Genomic DNA, 12,879 nt, shown 5'->3' with positions numbered 1-12,879 from the left:
TACTAGCCACTTCTGAGTCCATCCTTGGAAATGTACAGACCACTTAGCTTCTCCCATTGAAAGGTTAAAGATGCCCTCTTCAGATAATATCTGAACCAGTAGCAGAAATTTCGCCACTTTGGGTATAGCCCTGTGTCTCCACCAAATATATTTTAAAAATGATTTGTGATTTTCTTTTGTTCTGCTACTAAAAAAAATCATAATTCTGTTACGAAGTTGAAACATGATATTTAGGATGGGGTGTAACCTGAATTAGTGCCTCTCCCCCGCCTGATAGGGCACATATTTGGTTTCAGAGTAGACTTTTTTTTTTCTCTTTTTTGAAGTGAGAACAGTGGTTTTGTGTGATAGTGACCAATTGAAAAGTGAACAGCTTGAGATTCAAATCATGGGGAAAATAATGGAGAACTCTACAGTCTCTTATTTTAAAATGGGCCAGGAGTGGTCTTGAGCTCTATCTTGCTTTGCAAATGTTTAGCTGTTTTATCTTTCGCCTTAAAGTGGCCTTTTCTTTACAGCAAAGGATATGTCTTTCACGCAGAAAGCGTTTGTTTGGGAAAATGGCTATTTTTCCCTCTAAAGCATTTTGATGAGGTGTCGCTGCGGCGTGTGATAGACACACAGCCCCACTGTCACAAGGTGCATCCCGGACAGAAACAGCAGCAGCAGAGGGGTGGGGTGATTGCCGGGAAAGGGCGGGGCCAATGCCTTAAGGGGCGGGGCTTGTGACGACAATGAGAGTAGCCAGTGAAAGAACAGGGGGCGGGATCCTAGGCGGGGCCTATGTCGCTCCGGAGAGCGGGGGCTGGTGCTGGGGGCGGGGCTGAGAGTCGCGGGCCGATGACGCGCAGGCGGAGCCGCTACTTCCTGGATCCGCCGGCCGGGGCCGCTACCGCACCCTGCGCCGGAGCCGGGAGCCTGGGGCCGCCGCCATGTCCCACCAGACCGGCATCCAAGGTAACGGCGCCACGGGGCAGGGGCTCCCGGGAGGCTGCGGGCCGGAGCGCTGGAGGCGCGGACGGCATTGGAGCTGCTCTGGGTGCGACGGCCCCGACTGTGTCCCTCGCGGCCCTCCCGGGCGGCCGCCACGTAACAGGCCGGTGGTGGCTGCCAGAGAACCGAGGATGTGAGGATGTCCCGGGCGACCCCGCTGCATCCCGGCCCCGGTGCCGAGAGCAGGAAGACCGAAGCTGGCTGGGCTCCTGCCGCCGGCCAGCCGAGCGACTTTTTCCTCGGGACCCGCCAAAGGAGATTGCTCCAGCACTCAGATCGTTTGAAAAACAAACAGCTCCCACCGCTGTAGGCTGCCTCCCGAACTCCCCGGATTTTTCTCTCAGAACGCGGGTGTGCCTTCCTTCCGGAGAAATCCCGAGTAGGGAGTGTTTTTCCATCTTTGGATGCTTGCACCCCAGGCAGCTGCAAAGTCTGATCTGTGTAGCTGCACCTCATGAACCCCGTGGAGACAGTTGAATGTGCAGTTTACTTGTGTATCTTACTCGCCGTTTATTATTTCCTGGTTGGAAAATAGGCAACTTGGACGTACTCAACCTCCTACGGAATCAAATAATATATCCCGGGGTTATTTAACGGGTTCTAATATAAACTAGAGCACTTCCCATAATAGTTGACTGAGCCTTTCCCCCGGGTGACCACTTAATAACTTGTTTTGTGTTTTAAAGGTTTTTGACACTACCACTTAATTCTGTGCACATACAGGCAAAAATAGCCTCCGATCTAAAAACATTTAATCCCCCTCCCGTGTTACTTTTGACATTTAAATATACCAAAATTATTGTTTAATGTTTGAGCCTTTTATATAACAAGACATAAATAATAGTCTTGCTTGGCAATCAACAACACAAGACCGAATTTGAAGCAATGATGACTACACAAGGAATAGGTTATTAAATGTTTATTTCCTGGGTGGCTTCTCTAGCTTTTTTTGACAAAGAGATGCAAGAAAAATGTAAACATTGTAAGATCTAGTGTATTTTACAGGTATTTCCTTTAATCAGTATAGGAGATTTGATCCTGTTGTTCTTGATGGACAGAGACAGGAGGTGATTTGATGAAGGAGCACACATCACAAACTTAAAATTGGACTATTAGAAGCAACTTGTTAACGGTTTTCAAACATGGAGCAATTTGTCTGTTACTGGGTTTGACTGAAAGCATTCACCCTAGTGTTACTTCTGCTACTGAGTTCTGTGGCTAAAATGTTGAAGTCCCTGTACTTCTCAATGCTAGTATTTAGTTTTTGCTCCTCCTCGCCAAGGCCGGTATTTTATCCTTCTGTTTTATAGTAACAATAAGAAAGGCCTGTATGCTCCACATGTTTCTTTAATTTATGTTTTCTTTAGGTGAATACAAACTAAACTACTTCTAGGTTTAAACATTTTTTCCCTTTATCATTTTCCACAGCAAGCGAAGATGTCAAAGAGATCTTTGCCCGAGCCAGAAACGGGAAATACAGACTTCTGAAAATATCTATCGAAAATGGTTAGTTAACAGTTTTAAGATACTCTGTGCCCCTGGAGGGTTAGCTGTTACAGTTTCAGGTTTCCAAGCCTTATGAGTAATTTGAACTATTAATCAGCATGAAGCAAGTTCAGAGCTTGCCTTTCAGCCTGTTTTCCTTTTAAACGGGGGGGGGGGGGGGGGGGGGGGGGGGGGGGGGGCATTGTGGGGACAGCAGGTGCTTTCTGGTGCGGAGGCTTCACCTGTTGTTTTTCTGCAGTACAATCTATGTCTAATGTCAGTGCTTCTAGAATGAAAATCAGTAGCCAGGCATTTATTGAAAAAAACTAATTATTTTGTGAGTTGTTCAATTAGCTGTGTTTTGAAGTAGAAACATTTTAGATATTTATTTGTTTGTTTTGTTTGTTTGTTTGGATCATACAGGGATCCTTTCTTGTTTGCAAACATTCTGAGAAAATGGCAAATTATAAATTAACTCCTTAATGTTAATTTTATGAACAGGGAAACTGGCTGAGTGGCTACATCTGATAGGAGATGGATTTGAAGAAACTGTTAATAACTTGATGTTGAAATGAATGTGCTGAAAATATTCTCTTGGCCTCAAATACCCTAAGACATTTTGTTTTGGAAAAATAGTTTGCTTTTTCATAAACTGGAACTAAATTAACTTTGTTTTCCATTTTCTGCTTATATATTTAACTGTGAAACTAGTTTAGAAAATCTTAAAGTCTGTAGGAACAAATGTATATACTTCAAAGCAGCTAAAATTGTGAATGTCAGTAAGCAAAATGGAAAGATAAAATGTATCTAATTCATACTTTAGGAAGAAAATTTCTATTTCTTAAATATTTTCCAGTTGTTTTTTTAATCTTGCGAAAATTGTTAAACTAGGAAGTTTCAGAGAATGAAAACATAAATACCCCCCTCTTAACTTAATGACCTCGTACTTTATAGTTTGTTCCCCACTTTGTTAACTGTTACTGTTCTCTAATGAGGGACAGCTTTTGACAGCTGTACTTTTCTTTTCTTTTCATGGAGCACCTGCAGTTGGAAAGATAGATAGATAGACAGACACACACACACACATATACACACATATATATAAAACCCATCATCTTTAGCACATAATGCTGTTTTTAAGTTCATATAAAGTGCATATTGTTATATGCTTGATCTTTATTCCTGGGATTTCTGGGGGATTTGTGTTGCTAGCACATGATGACTTTAAAGCACAGACAGTATTTTTATCTGACTGTACCACGGCGTGTTCTCTTACGGGGAAGGTGGAAGCTCTCATGGGTTTGCCCTGTTGCTGTGTCGTGCTGACTGCGGACCTGTCTGTGGGTACAGTGCCTGGGAATACTCCCTTCATAATCTTACATAGCTCTACAAGACAGCACTTAAAGCAGGTGGCGACTCGCAGTTGTAGTTTATGTGTTCAGGCAACAGTTAAACCGAGTAGTGTTGTCAAGTAGGAACTGAAGCATGCTTTGTAATTCTTTATAATTAAATAATTAATTTCAAGAATTACCATTTTGAGTCATAAATGAAGTTGTATATATGGTATAATATTTTATATATCTATATATGGTCATTTTCAACATTTTAACAAATAGAACTCTGATTGACCTCTACTTGACCATTTAACTGCACTGTTACTATAGGAATTGAGACCTACGTCACTCTTCTTGTCTTTATTACATTAGCACCCGATACGACACCGCATTCATCCGTTTCAAATTCTCCTTTCCTAGAGCAACTGGTGGTTGGGTCCTGTAGTCCACCTTCAGACTCCTGGGAACAGGATTATGACTCCTTTGTCTTGCCCCTGCTGGAGGACAAGCAGCCGTGCTATGTGTTATTCAGGTTAGACTCTCAGAATGCCCAGGGATATGAATGGATATTCATTGCATGGTCTCCAGATCATTCTCATGTGAGTAATTTTTTTGTAGTTTTGGTTTGTTTGGTTGGTTGGTTGGTTGGTTGGTGTTAAATGCTAGGAAGAATTTTTTTTATAATGAAGTATTCTCAGGCTAAAGGAAGGGTTAGAAGTGACAGTCTTTTCCCATAGAGGGATAATCCTTTCCCCCCAAACACACAAACATCTGATAGTAGACGGAAATACAGCAAAAGGTGGAATTGGATGTGAATATTGCTCAATATTTTAAAGAGTCTGGGGTTTATGATAAAAGGCTGATTTTTAAATACCATCTAGATATTCTGAAAAGATGACCTGTTTTTAATTTTGTCTGGAAGAAATAGCAGATTTCCCTGTTTGGAATTATGAAATTGTTTGTGCTAATTAATAGTGACCCCTGAGAGCTCCTCCGGCTCCTTACTAATAGAACCCATGTCCATCTCAGTGTTGCTCCCCCAGTGGCATCCGCCATCCCGAGTCCAGGAACACTTGATTCTTATGCAGTAACGTCTGCTCTAGCTTTGAGTAAAATAGCACGGCAAAGGCTGCTTTCTATTGATCTCCCCCTCATAGTTTAAAATAGTACTTTAGGCTATTTTTTATTCTAACAGCTAATTTTGTACTTTGTAAAGCCAGGAGCTTATTTTGTATTTTAAACAAGCATACTACATAATGTAAGACCTGCTGTAATGGTCATTAATGGTTTAGACACCCATTTTACAGTTGTCAGTGTCAGCCCGATCTGTTTAAGTACTGAAGATTTTAATACATCAGTGCTTTTATAATGGTATATTTTATAAAATTAATACTGTTAACATCTAAAACCTTCACCATTATGTAGGTACGTCAGAAAATGCTGTATGCGGCAACAAGAGCGACTCTGAAGAAAGAATTTGGAGGTGGCCACATTAAAGATGAAGTGTTTGGAACAGTAAAGGTGCAAAACTTACATTTATTTCAAAAACCTTACATTTATATGAGTTTTTTATGTTTCAAAACAAAAATAAACCAAAGCTGGTGAAGCCAGGCATGGTAAGCCAAACCTGTTGTAATCACAGCGTGTGGGAGGGAGAGAGGGAGGCAACATACTCTCTGAGAGTGGCAGCAGCCTGGTCTACAGACTGAGTTCCAGGACAGTCAGGGCTGCAGAGAGAGACCCTGTCTCAGAATAACAAAAGGGGAAAGAAGAAGATAGATAGATAGGGGTTTCAGTGTCTCGGTCTATAAGTGCAAGGCGGGCATTGTTCTAGCTCAAGATTTGCAAGTTTGTGCTAATAAATTTGCTTGTCTCTCTTTGATGTTGAGAATAAACACTATTGAATACCCTTATCGTTTAGTTTGTGTGCTGCATTGATACATTAATGATTTATTTATGAATTAAGATGGTTAGACTCTACTTAAAACCAGCTGGCTCATGCGTCAGAAGATGACATGCTTTAGCCAGTAGAAGGGCGTGATTTCTCTCCCCATGAGCTAGGAGGTGGGCTGGCCTCTCAGCTTTCTCACTTGTGGCCTTCTGAGGGCCGCATGCTCACGATTACACCTCTTTGACTTGCTTCTTGTGTGATGAATACTTGTGCAGATGCCACATAAGTGACTTTAATATAGGATTTAGACTTAGTGAATGACTCTGAACAGTTTGAATTCCCATGGGGCATGCTGACTCTCGGGGGTCCCGAGGCTCGAAGCTTGGCTGACCAGACTGAGACAGAAGATGTATGCTTCCTGCCTTGAGGACCAGAGGAGGATGCAGTTGTCTGAAGCCCTCAGCACGGGATGGAAGCTGGGCTGGAGAGAAGCCTCCCGCTGGGGAGTGCCTTCTTCTCTATTGCGTTTGTTTTCTAGTGTAACCTCAGCATGGTTGTATTTCTGGGGAATAATAGTTTATGTCTTTGTGTACAGGAGGACGTATCATTACATGGATATAAAAAGTACTTGCTGTCCCAGTCTTCCCCTGCCCCGCTGACTGCCGCTGAGGAAGAATTACGGCAGATTAAAATCAATGAGGTAGGTCACAGACAACCTAAACCTGCTTCAGGGTGTCCAGTGTGTCAGGACAGCGTGTTTAATGCATAGACCTGGAGGACCCACAAGTTGGGTCCGTTAGGTTTCTTCTGTTTAGGTTAAAAACAGATCTGTGTGCTTTACGTGTTTTCAGAAAGCAAGTAAAACATTCACATTAAAGTAACAGCAGTCCCGAAAGGGCTGTGCCTGAGATCACAAAGTTAATACAGACTTCCTGCGGGAAGCTCTGCACCGTGAGGACAGAGAACAGAGAAAAAAGTGTGTTACCCAGCGACTGCAAAGAGCTTTCTACACCTGCAGAAAGAACATCTTTAAAGAATATATTACTTCAGGGACTGGCGTTTACTGAAGAGAGTAAAGTTAAGATGCCAGCGGCTGCTTACATTTCTAGACAGGCTTTCATTTCTGTGACCTTGGATGGAGACGTGTGTGGAAAGCTGAGAATTTGTGATGCACATTGAAGCCAGGAGACCTGGAGCCAGGGTTTAATGCTTTTCCTCAGCCATCTTAGTTGGCTTTTATAATGGCTCTCTTTCTACTGAAACTTTACAGAGAAGAACATGGTGCCCCAAACCTCTGTTCACTCATCATCATAATAGGCTGGGCCAGACTGGCGATGACTCAGCACCTTTAATAGTCTGTCGATAGCAAGGACCTAGCATATATTTTAAACTAAAGTTGAGTGGGGCTTTTTATGTGACCTTACAAGTTTGATAGTTTGTTTTGTTTCTTGCAATCAGAGCCCAGAGGATCACATTGGGGTATGCACTTGCATCTGTTCTGTAACGTTCTCATTATCAGCATCACGCTGTAGAATTCATTCATCTCTTATGTAAAGTTTGCGTTCCACTTCCTGCTGCAATATTGCAAATGAGGCCCTCTCGTCCACCGAACATTGTTTAGTACAGAAAGCCCCACATCTGGAATGTGCACAGCTGGAGCTTGTTGAGCCTCGTGTTCTGTCTGTGTCCCGCGTCCTCCACGTCAGTGCATGGTGTCTGTGCTGCATCTCACATCCAGTAGAACAGAGTAGATTTTCCCTTCAGAAATCCTAGCAAGAAAAGTTTGTGCTTAAAGAGGTAAATCTGATGGCTCTCTGGAAGAGCATCTGTAGCTGCTTGGACCTGAGCCAGCCTGAGCTGAGGACACACCTCAGCCCTGACAGTGCCATCCAAGCATCCCTCCCAGTCGTTCACAGCCGTGTGTCATGCACTCTGCATGTCCACGGTATGCTAGCAGGGCAGTAAACCAGTGTGAGAAATGATTTGCCTCCTGCGTTTAAAATGTTTTAAGAATTTGAACCATATACTGGGAAAGGGTAAATGAGATTTACTGTATTTTTTTAAAGTACTGTATTTTTGCCAGTGGACATTGTTGAATACTGAAGCGTCACCAGTCAATTATATCTGTTGTACTCAGGTCCAAACTGATGTGAGTGTGGACACAAAGCACCAGACACTACAAGGCGTAGCATTTCCTATTTCTCGAGATGCCTTCCAGGCTTTGGAGAAGCTGAGTAAGAAGCAGCTCAACTATGTGCAGTTGGTAAGAGACACGGTGCCTCCGCGCCGCGACAGTGGCTCCTCTGATGGGTGGCTTCTGGCTTGGATAACTCTGACTTAACTAACCTTATGGTTTTGTTTTTCTTGTCCTTTTATTAACTCTTTCCTTTTAAGGCAGGGTCTCACTCTTTATTTACTTTTTTAAATCACAGAGTACTTTATGTGAAAAAGTCAGATAATCTATTGCCAGGGCCTTCCGGCTGGAAAGGGCTAACGGGGGCACAGCATCCAGGGCAAAAGACTGATGACCTCTGGCCTGTAAGCTCTCTCTCTGTGCTTCAGTAAGCGCTGGGAAACTTAACCCTACTTACTCTGTAGACGTCATAGATGATTCCCTGCAATCACCCTGCTGGATAGCAGCCGGGAGTTCAGGAGAGGATTTATTGCTAGTGGTCCTTTTTCTGCTGAGTCAGCCAGAAGCCTCTCGCTGGCCAGGGAGCTCATTAACTTTTTCTCTCGTTAACCCAAGAGAAAAGCAAAGGAAAGATGTCACTCACAGACATACACACCCCAAAGAGGGAAGGAAAGATCTCACTCACACAGACACACCCAATAAAGCGGGGAAATGGCTGCAGTGCCTTTTGTTATTGCTTTCAGCCTTTTATATCCTAACACAAAGCTGTTCTCTGTGTGAGGAAGAATTGCCTGCTAGGTAAAAGGTCACATGAAGGGAAGTAACAGGATATCACTAATAAGGTCAAAGCCGTGTTTCAGTCTGTAAACTCATAAGTTCAAAGCTATTTACACTATTTACATGGCCTTGGCTTGGTGCACACCTGTGGCCTCATCCTTGGAACCTGAATGTTTTCCTGGATCACAAATTTGTCCCAAGCCTATTTCTCTCTTTATTGTAATTATGAAAGCTCAGTTGTATTTCTTATTATGAAGCCTTTACTTTTTACTTACTATTACGACGAATGGGCACATTCTATTCTTAATTCTAACTTTATTACGTCTTTCTAGCAAAACAACCATATCTTAAAACTTTATTCCTAACCTTATTTGATTCAAATCAGGGAAGTTTGTAAAATCATTAATTTATCTAAACAGCATTAATTCGTGAATATTTATCTTTATGTTGATCTGCAGAAAATCTACTCAATAGGGTAGGCTAATGCCCATGGATTATTATATTAATTTAATAATAACAGGAGAGACATTTCAGCTACAAGAAACAAACAGTTCTGAGATGAAGTCTTTCTGGGACCTTGCCTCTCAGAGCTCGCCCATTTTAGTCCATGCAAGAAGGTGGGCCACCTCTGGGAAGGCCTTAGCCTCTCCTCGATGGCTCCTGACAGTCCACGCCTCTGTACATCATCTTTGACTCTCATCTAAGTTAATTTATGTTTTACCTGTTTCACAAGTGCTATTTCTTTTTGATAGGAAATAGATATAAAAAATGAAACAATAATTTTGGCCAACACAGAAAATACAGAACTAAGAGATTTGCCAAAGAGGATTCCCAAGGATTCCGCGCGCTACCATTTCTTTCTGTACAAGCATTCCCACGAAGGAGACTACTTAGAGTCCGTAGGTATGTGGCGCCTGCCTGCCTTACCTTCCGTGCGGTACCTTCTGTCTCAGCACTGTATGCTTCTGTGCTTCTTGCCAGGAGCTTAGATGCAATTTGAGGAAGGTTTGCTTTTGTTGAGATTTCTAATTGTTGTTATTTGAACTTACAGTTTTTATTTATTCGATGCCTGGATACACGTGCAGCATAAGAGAGCGGATGCTGTATTCCAGCTGCAAGAGCCCTCTGCTCGAGATTGTAGAGCGACAGCTACAGATGGATGTGATCAGAAAGGTGGGCTGTGCCTTTCCAAGTGCCGTGGCTCACACAGGAGAATACTTAGTCTTAGAGTTTCCATCCTCAGTCCTTGGAGCCTGCAGAGTGCCCTGTCATGAGCCCGTGGTTAGATATGTGCTAAGTGCGTGGTAGCTGTAGGCCACCGTGGCTGGCTAAGTGTAAACAGAATAAAGTGTAAGATTCCCTTTCTTAACGCTGATAGTCACTAGTGCTCATTGGCCATCTGTAGCATTAGGATTGCAACATATAGAACATTTCTGCCAGTTTACAAAGCGGGGTGTTGCTACCAGGTCTCCATATATCTTCTTAAATGCAGGTAGGGTATAGGCAAAGATTCTTCCTTATAAACTGCTGGTGTTGGGGTGCTGAGCCTAGAGCAGTTCTAGATTCTGTCTGTCACTCAGTGTATGCTAGCACCTTTCACAAAGGGTCAGCTGACGCTGCACAAGACCAGACAGTAAACATCTTAGGCTTTGCCAGCAGACCTGGGTGTCTTCCTCATGTTTTTGTTGTTTTTGAAGCCCCTTAAAGTGTGAATTGCCAAGCCGGGCATGGTGGCGCACGCCTTTAATCCCAGCACTTGGGAGGCAGAGGCAGGCGAATTTCTGAGTTCGAGGCCAGCCTGGTCTACAAAGTGAGTTCCAGGACAGCCAGGGCTACACAGAGAAACCCTGTCTCGAAAAAACCAAAAAAAAAAAAAAAAAAAAAAAGTGTGAATTGCCCTAAAGTTGGGGTAGAGATTTGGTCTGTGGGCCATCATTGGCCTAACCCTGTTGTAGAGAGACTCTAGGTAGCCCAGAGGATAAAGGAGCAAGTGAGGTGTTTGAATTCGTAAGGCAGGGCAGCTGGAGGGCACAGTGCTCAGTGCTGCCGGGAAATGTTACCTTTAGGAGCCGTGGTGAGAGGCTGCGTTCGTGTCTCCCAGAAGGGATGGAAGGCAGCAGGCTTTACAGCCGCAGCCCTTGCTTGTTCTCATGTGGAAGGTGTGGGGACACTCATGGAGGCATCCGCAGCTGGACGCCGGCTTACAGTTCTGAAGGTTCCCTGACGTTGTTTGACACCGGTGGTGCCTTCCTCTCTTGCAGATTGAGATAGACAATGGGGATGAGCTGACTGCGGATTTCCTGTACGATGAAGTCCACCCCAAGCAGCATGCACATAAGCAGAGTTTTGCTAAACCGAAAGGTCCTGCGGGAAAGAGGGGGATCCGAAGATTGATTAGGGGCCCAGCGGAAGCAGAAGCCACTACTGACTAAAACTGTCTTATTAAATGTTGCAATATAGTTTTGTAAAATTTCCAGCTTTTAGTACAAGGAGAACTGAAATCATTCCATGTTGATATAGTTGGGAGGAAAATTGTACTTTTTGAAAAATAGCACTTTTCACTTCTATGTATTTTTTAAATTAATGCTATAGAAGACTCATGATTTTTATTTTTTAGTTAAAACTAGACAAGGTTTCGACATAGTGATGTTTGGTTTTGTCACACTGTTTTCATAACGTGTTGATTCCACACTTTCACATAACCTTCAATATTTTCCATAGGTGGGCCAGTTCCACCAAGCATAAGGCCTTGCTCTTTAGAACTCTGTAGTGAGGTCTAATTTTCCCTATAAAGGGAAGCGAAGGACCCTGAGATACTCACACCTGTTGAGTACGTCAAGGAGCCTGGGAGGAGGCGGGCAGCTGCTTGCTTTGAGCATGCTCAGGAGGGGCTGTCTGCCTCGGTGGAGAAAGGCAAACTGCAGCAGGGCTTCCTGTCCCACCTCTCCATTGTAGTAGCATCAGATCTCAGAAACGCAGTTCACACTGAAGCTCGAAAGGTACCAGACAGTGCAGGCTTTCCCCCCGGCACTGGAAGACTGGCGTCCAGTAAGGTCTTTGCAGAGCTTTCAAGCTGTCTATTTCCAAAGTGAGTCCAAAGGGGCTGAAGTCAGACGTGTTCATGTTCGAAAGCCAAGAATCACTCAAAAAGAAACAAAACTAAAGAAAAATGTTGGAAGTTTCAAGGGTTTTTTTTTTTTTGGTTTTGTGTTTTGGTTTGGTTTTTGTTTTTCTCTTTGAAACCATGTATCTTAAAGCAAATTGTCTGGTTTTTTGTTTTTCTCTTTGAAACCATGTATCTTAAAGCAAATTGTCCTGTTGCTTGGGAGCAAGTGTTCAGATCTAAAATTATTGATTTCTACTACTTAGTAGGCTGACACAGATAATACTTAGCCCAGGGCTCTTGTTTCAGTGAATAATGTCTCTCAGAACACGGGTTGTCTGAAGCTTTGTGTTTTCAGTTACAGCCTAGAGAGTTTAGAGCCTCAAGAGTTCTTTGTTACTTGAAATAGAGGGAGTTAGAACACTTGGTGATTTAATCTGCTAAACCTGCTGCAGAGCCATAACTGAGAAGTTCTGAAGTGGACCATCATGTCCAGGATCTGGAAGTCCTTGACCTGAACTTCATGCTGCACAAGATAATGTCAGTAATGTACATTTCATGGTATGAAATATGAAGCACCCATTGCAGAGCCTTATTACCTAATACACCTTTCAGAAATTCAGCGTGTATTCACATAGACCATAAGAGGAATTGCAGGCTGATGGAAATTTTTAAAAATAGATTTGAGTATTGTGTGTTTTGTTTGTTTACAAATACGTAGACTTTACTACTTACATATGCAGGACAGTCGACAGTGACGTCACACTTGTTTACGAGAGGTAAACTTTTTAGTTGTACGTGTGTACAGTTGTCACACGTGCCATAGAGTGCTGCACTGAGAGTCCTGGAGCCGTGTCTAGACCATCACCACAGCTGCCATTTCAAGCAGAGGGAGTACTACGTGTCCTGGATCCAGAACCAGTGGGGACTGTTCTGAGGCCTCGCGTGCAATTATGCTCTGAAGCCTATTACACTACATCACAGTCAATGCACATTCCAGAGTATAGATGTGATCCTGTAACCCTACTAATGAGTAAACCAATGATTGCTGAGAATCATGTATGCATTTGTTTTAGGGTATAACTCATTGTTTACACTATGTTTTAGGTGACAATAGATGTGAATAACATCCCCAATAAATTTATATAGCAGTGAAAAATTA

The 12,879-nt window shown here is 43.0% G+C and overlaps 1 protein-coding gene across 1 annotated transcript; it reads left to right on the top strand.

The window, feature by feature from the left end:
* The first annotated feature begins 810 nt into the window (after positions 1–810).
* On the top strand, positions 811–12,879 carry Twf1 (twinfilin actin binding protein 1). Its single transcript, XM_021183776.2, has 9 exons — positions 811–957; positions 2,422–2,499; positions 4,233–4,411; positions 5,238–5,333; positions 6,299–6,403; positions 7,841–7,966; positions 9,367–9,517; positions 9,666–9,787; positions 10,876–12,879. Exons 1-9 carry the CDS (start codon positions 933–935, stop codon positions 11,044–11,046), a joined length of 1,053 nt encoding a protein of 350 aa, XP_021039435.1. The 5' UTR covers positions 811–932; the 3' UTR covers positions 11,047–12,879.

Source organism: Mus caroli, chromosome 15 (genome assembly GCF_900094665.2).
Source record: "Mus caroli chromosome 15, CAROLI_EIJ_v1.1, whole genome shotgun sequence".
Taxonomy (NCBI): domain Eukaryota; kingdom Metazoa; phylum Chordata; class Mammalia; order Rodentia; family Muridae; genus Mus; species Mus caroli.
Note: the sequence above shows the minus strand (reverse complement) of the source record. Positions and strands in the feature narration are given on the sequence as shown.

Bases quoted from the DNA above. Each gene is read 5' to 3' on its own strand.
- Twf1 (XM_021183776.2), top strand. From the start codon at position 933: ATGTCCCACCAGACCGGCATCCAAG. The intron at 958-2,421 runs GTAACGGCGCCA...CATTTTCCACAG, and splicing joins CCACCAGACCGGCATCCAAG to CAAGCGAAGATGTCAAAGAG. The intron at 5,334-6,298 runs GTGCAAAACTTA...CTTTGTGTACAG, and splicing joins AAGTGTTTGGAACAGTAAAG to GAGGACGTATCATTACATGG.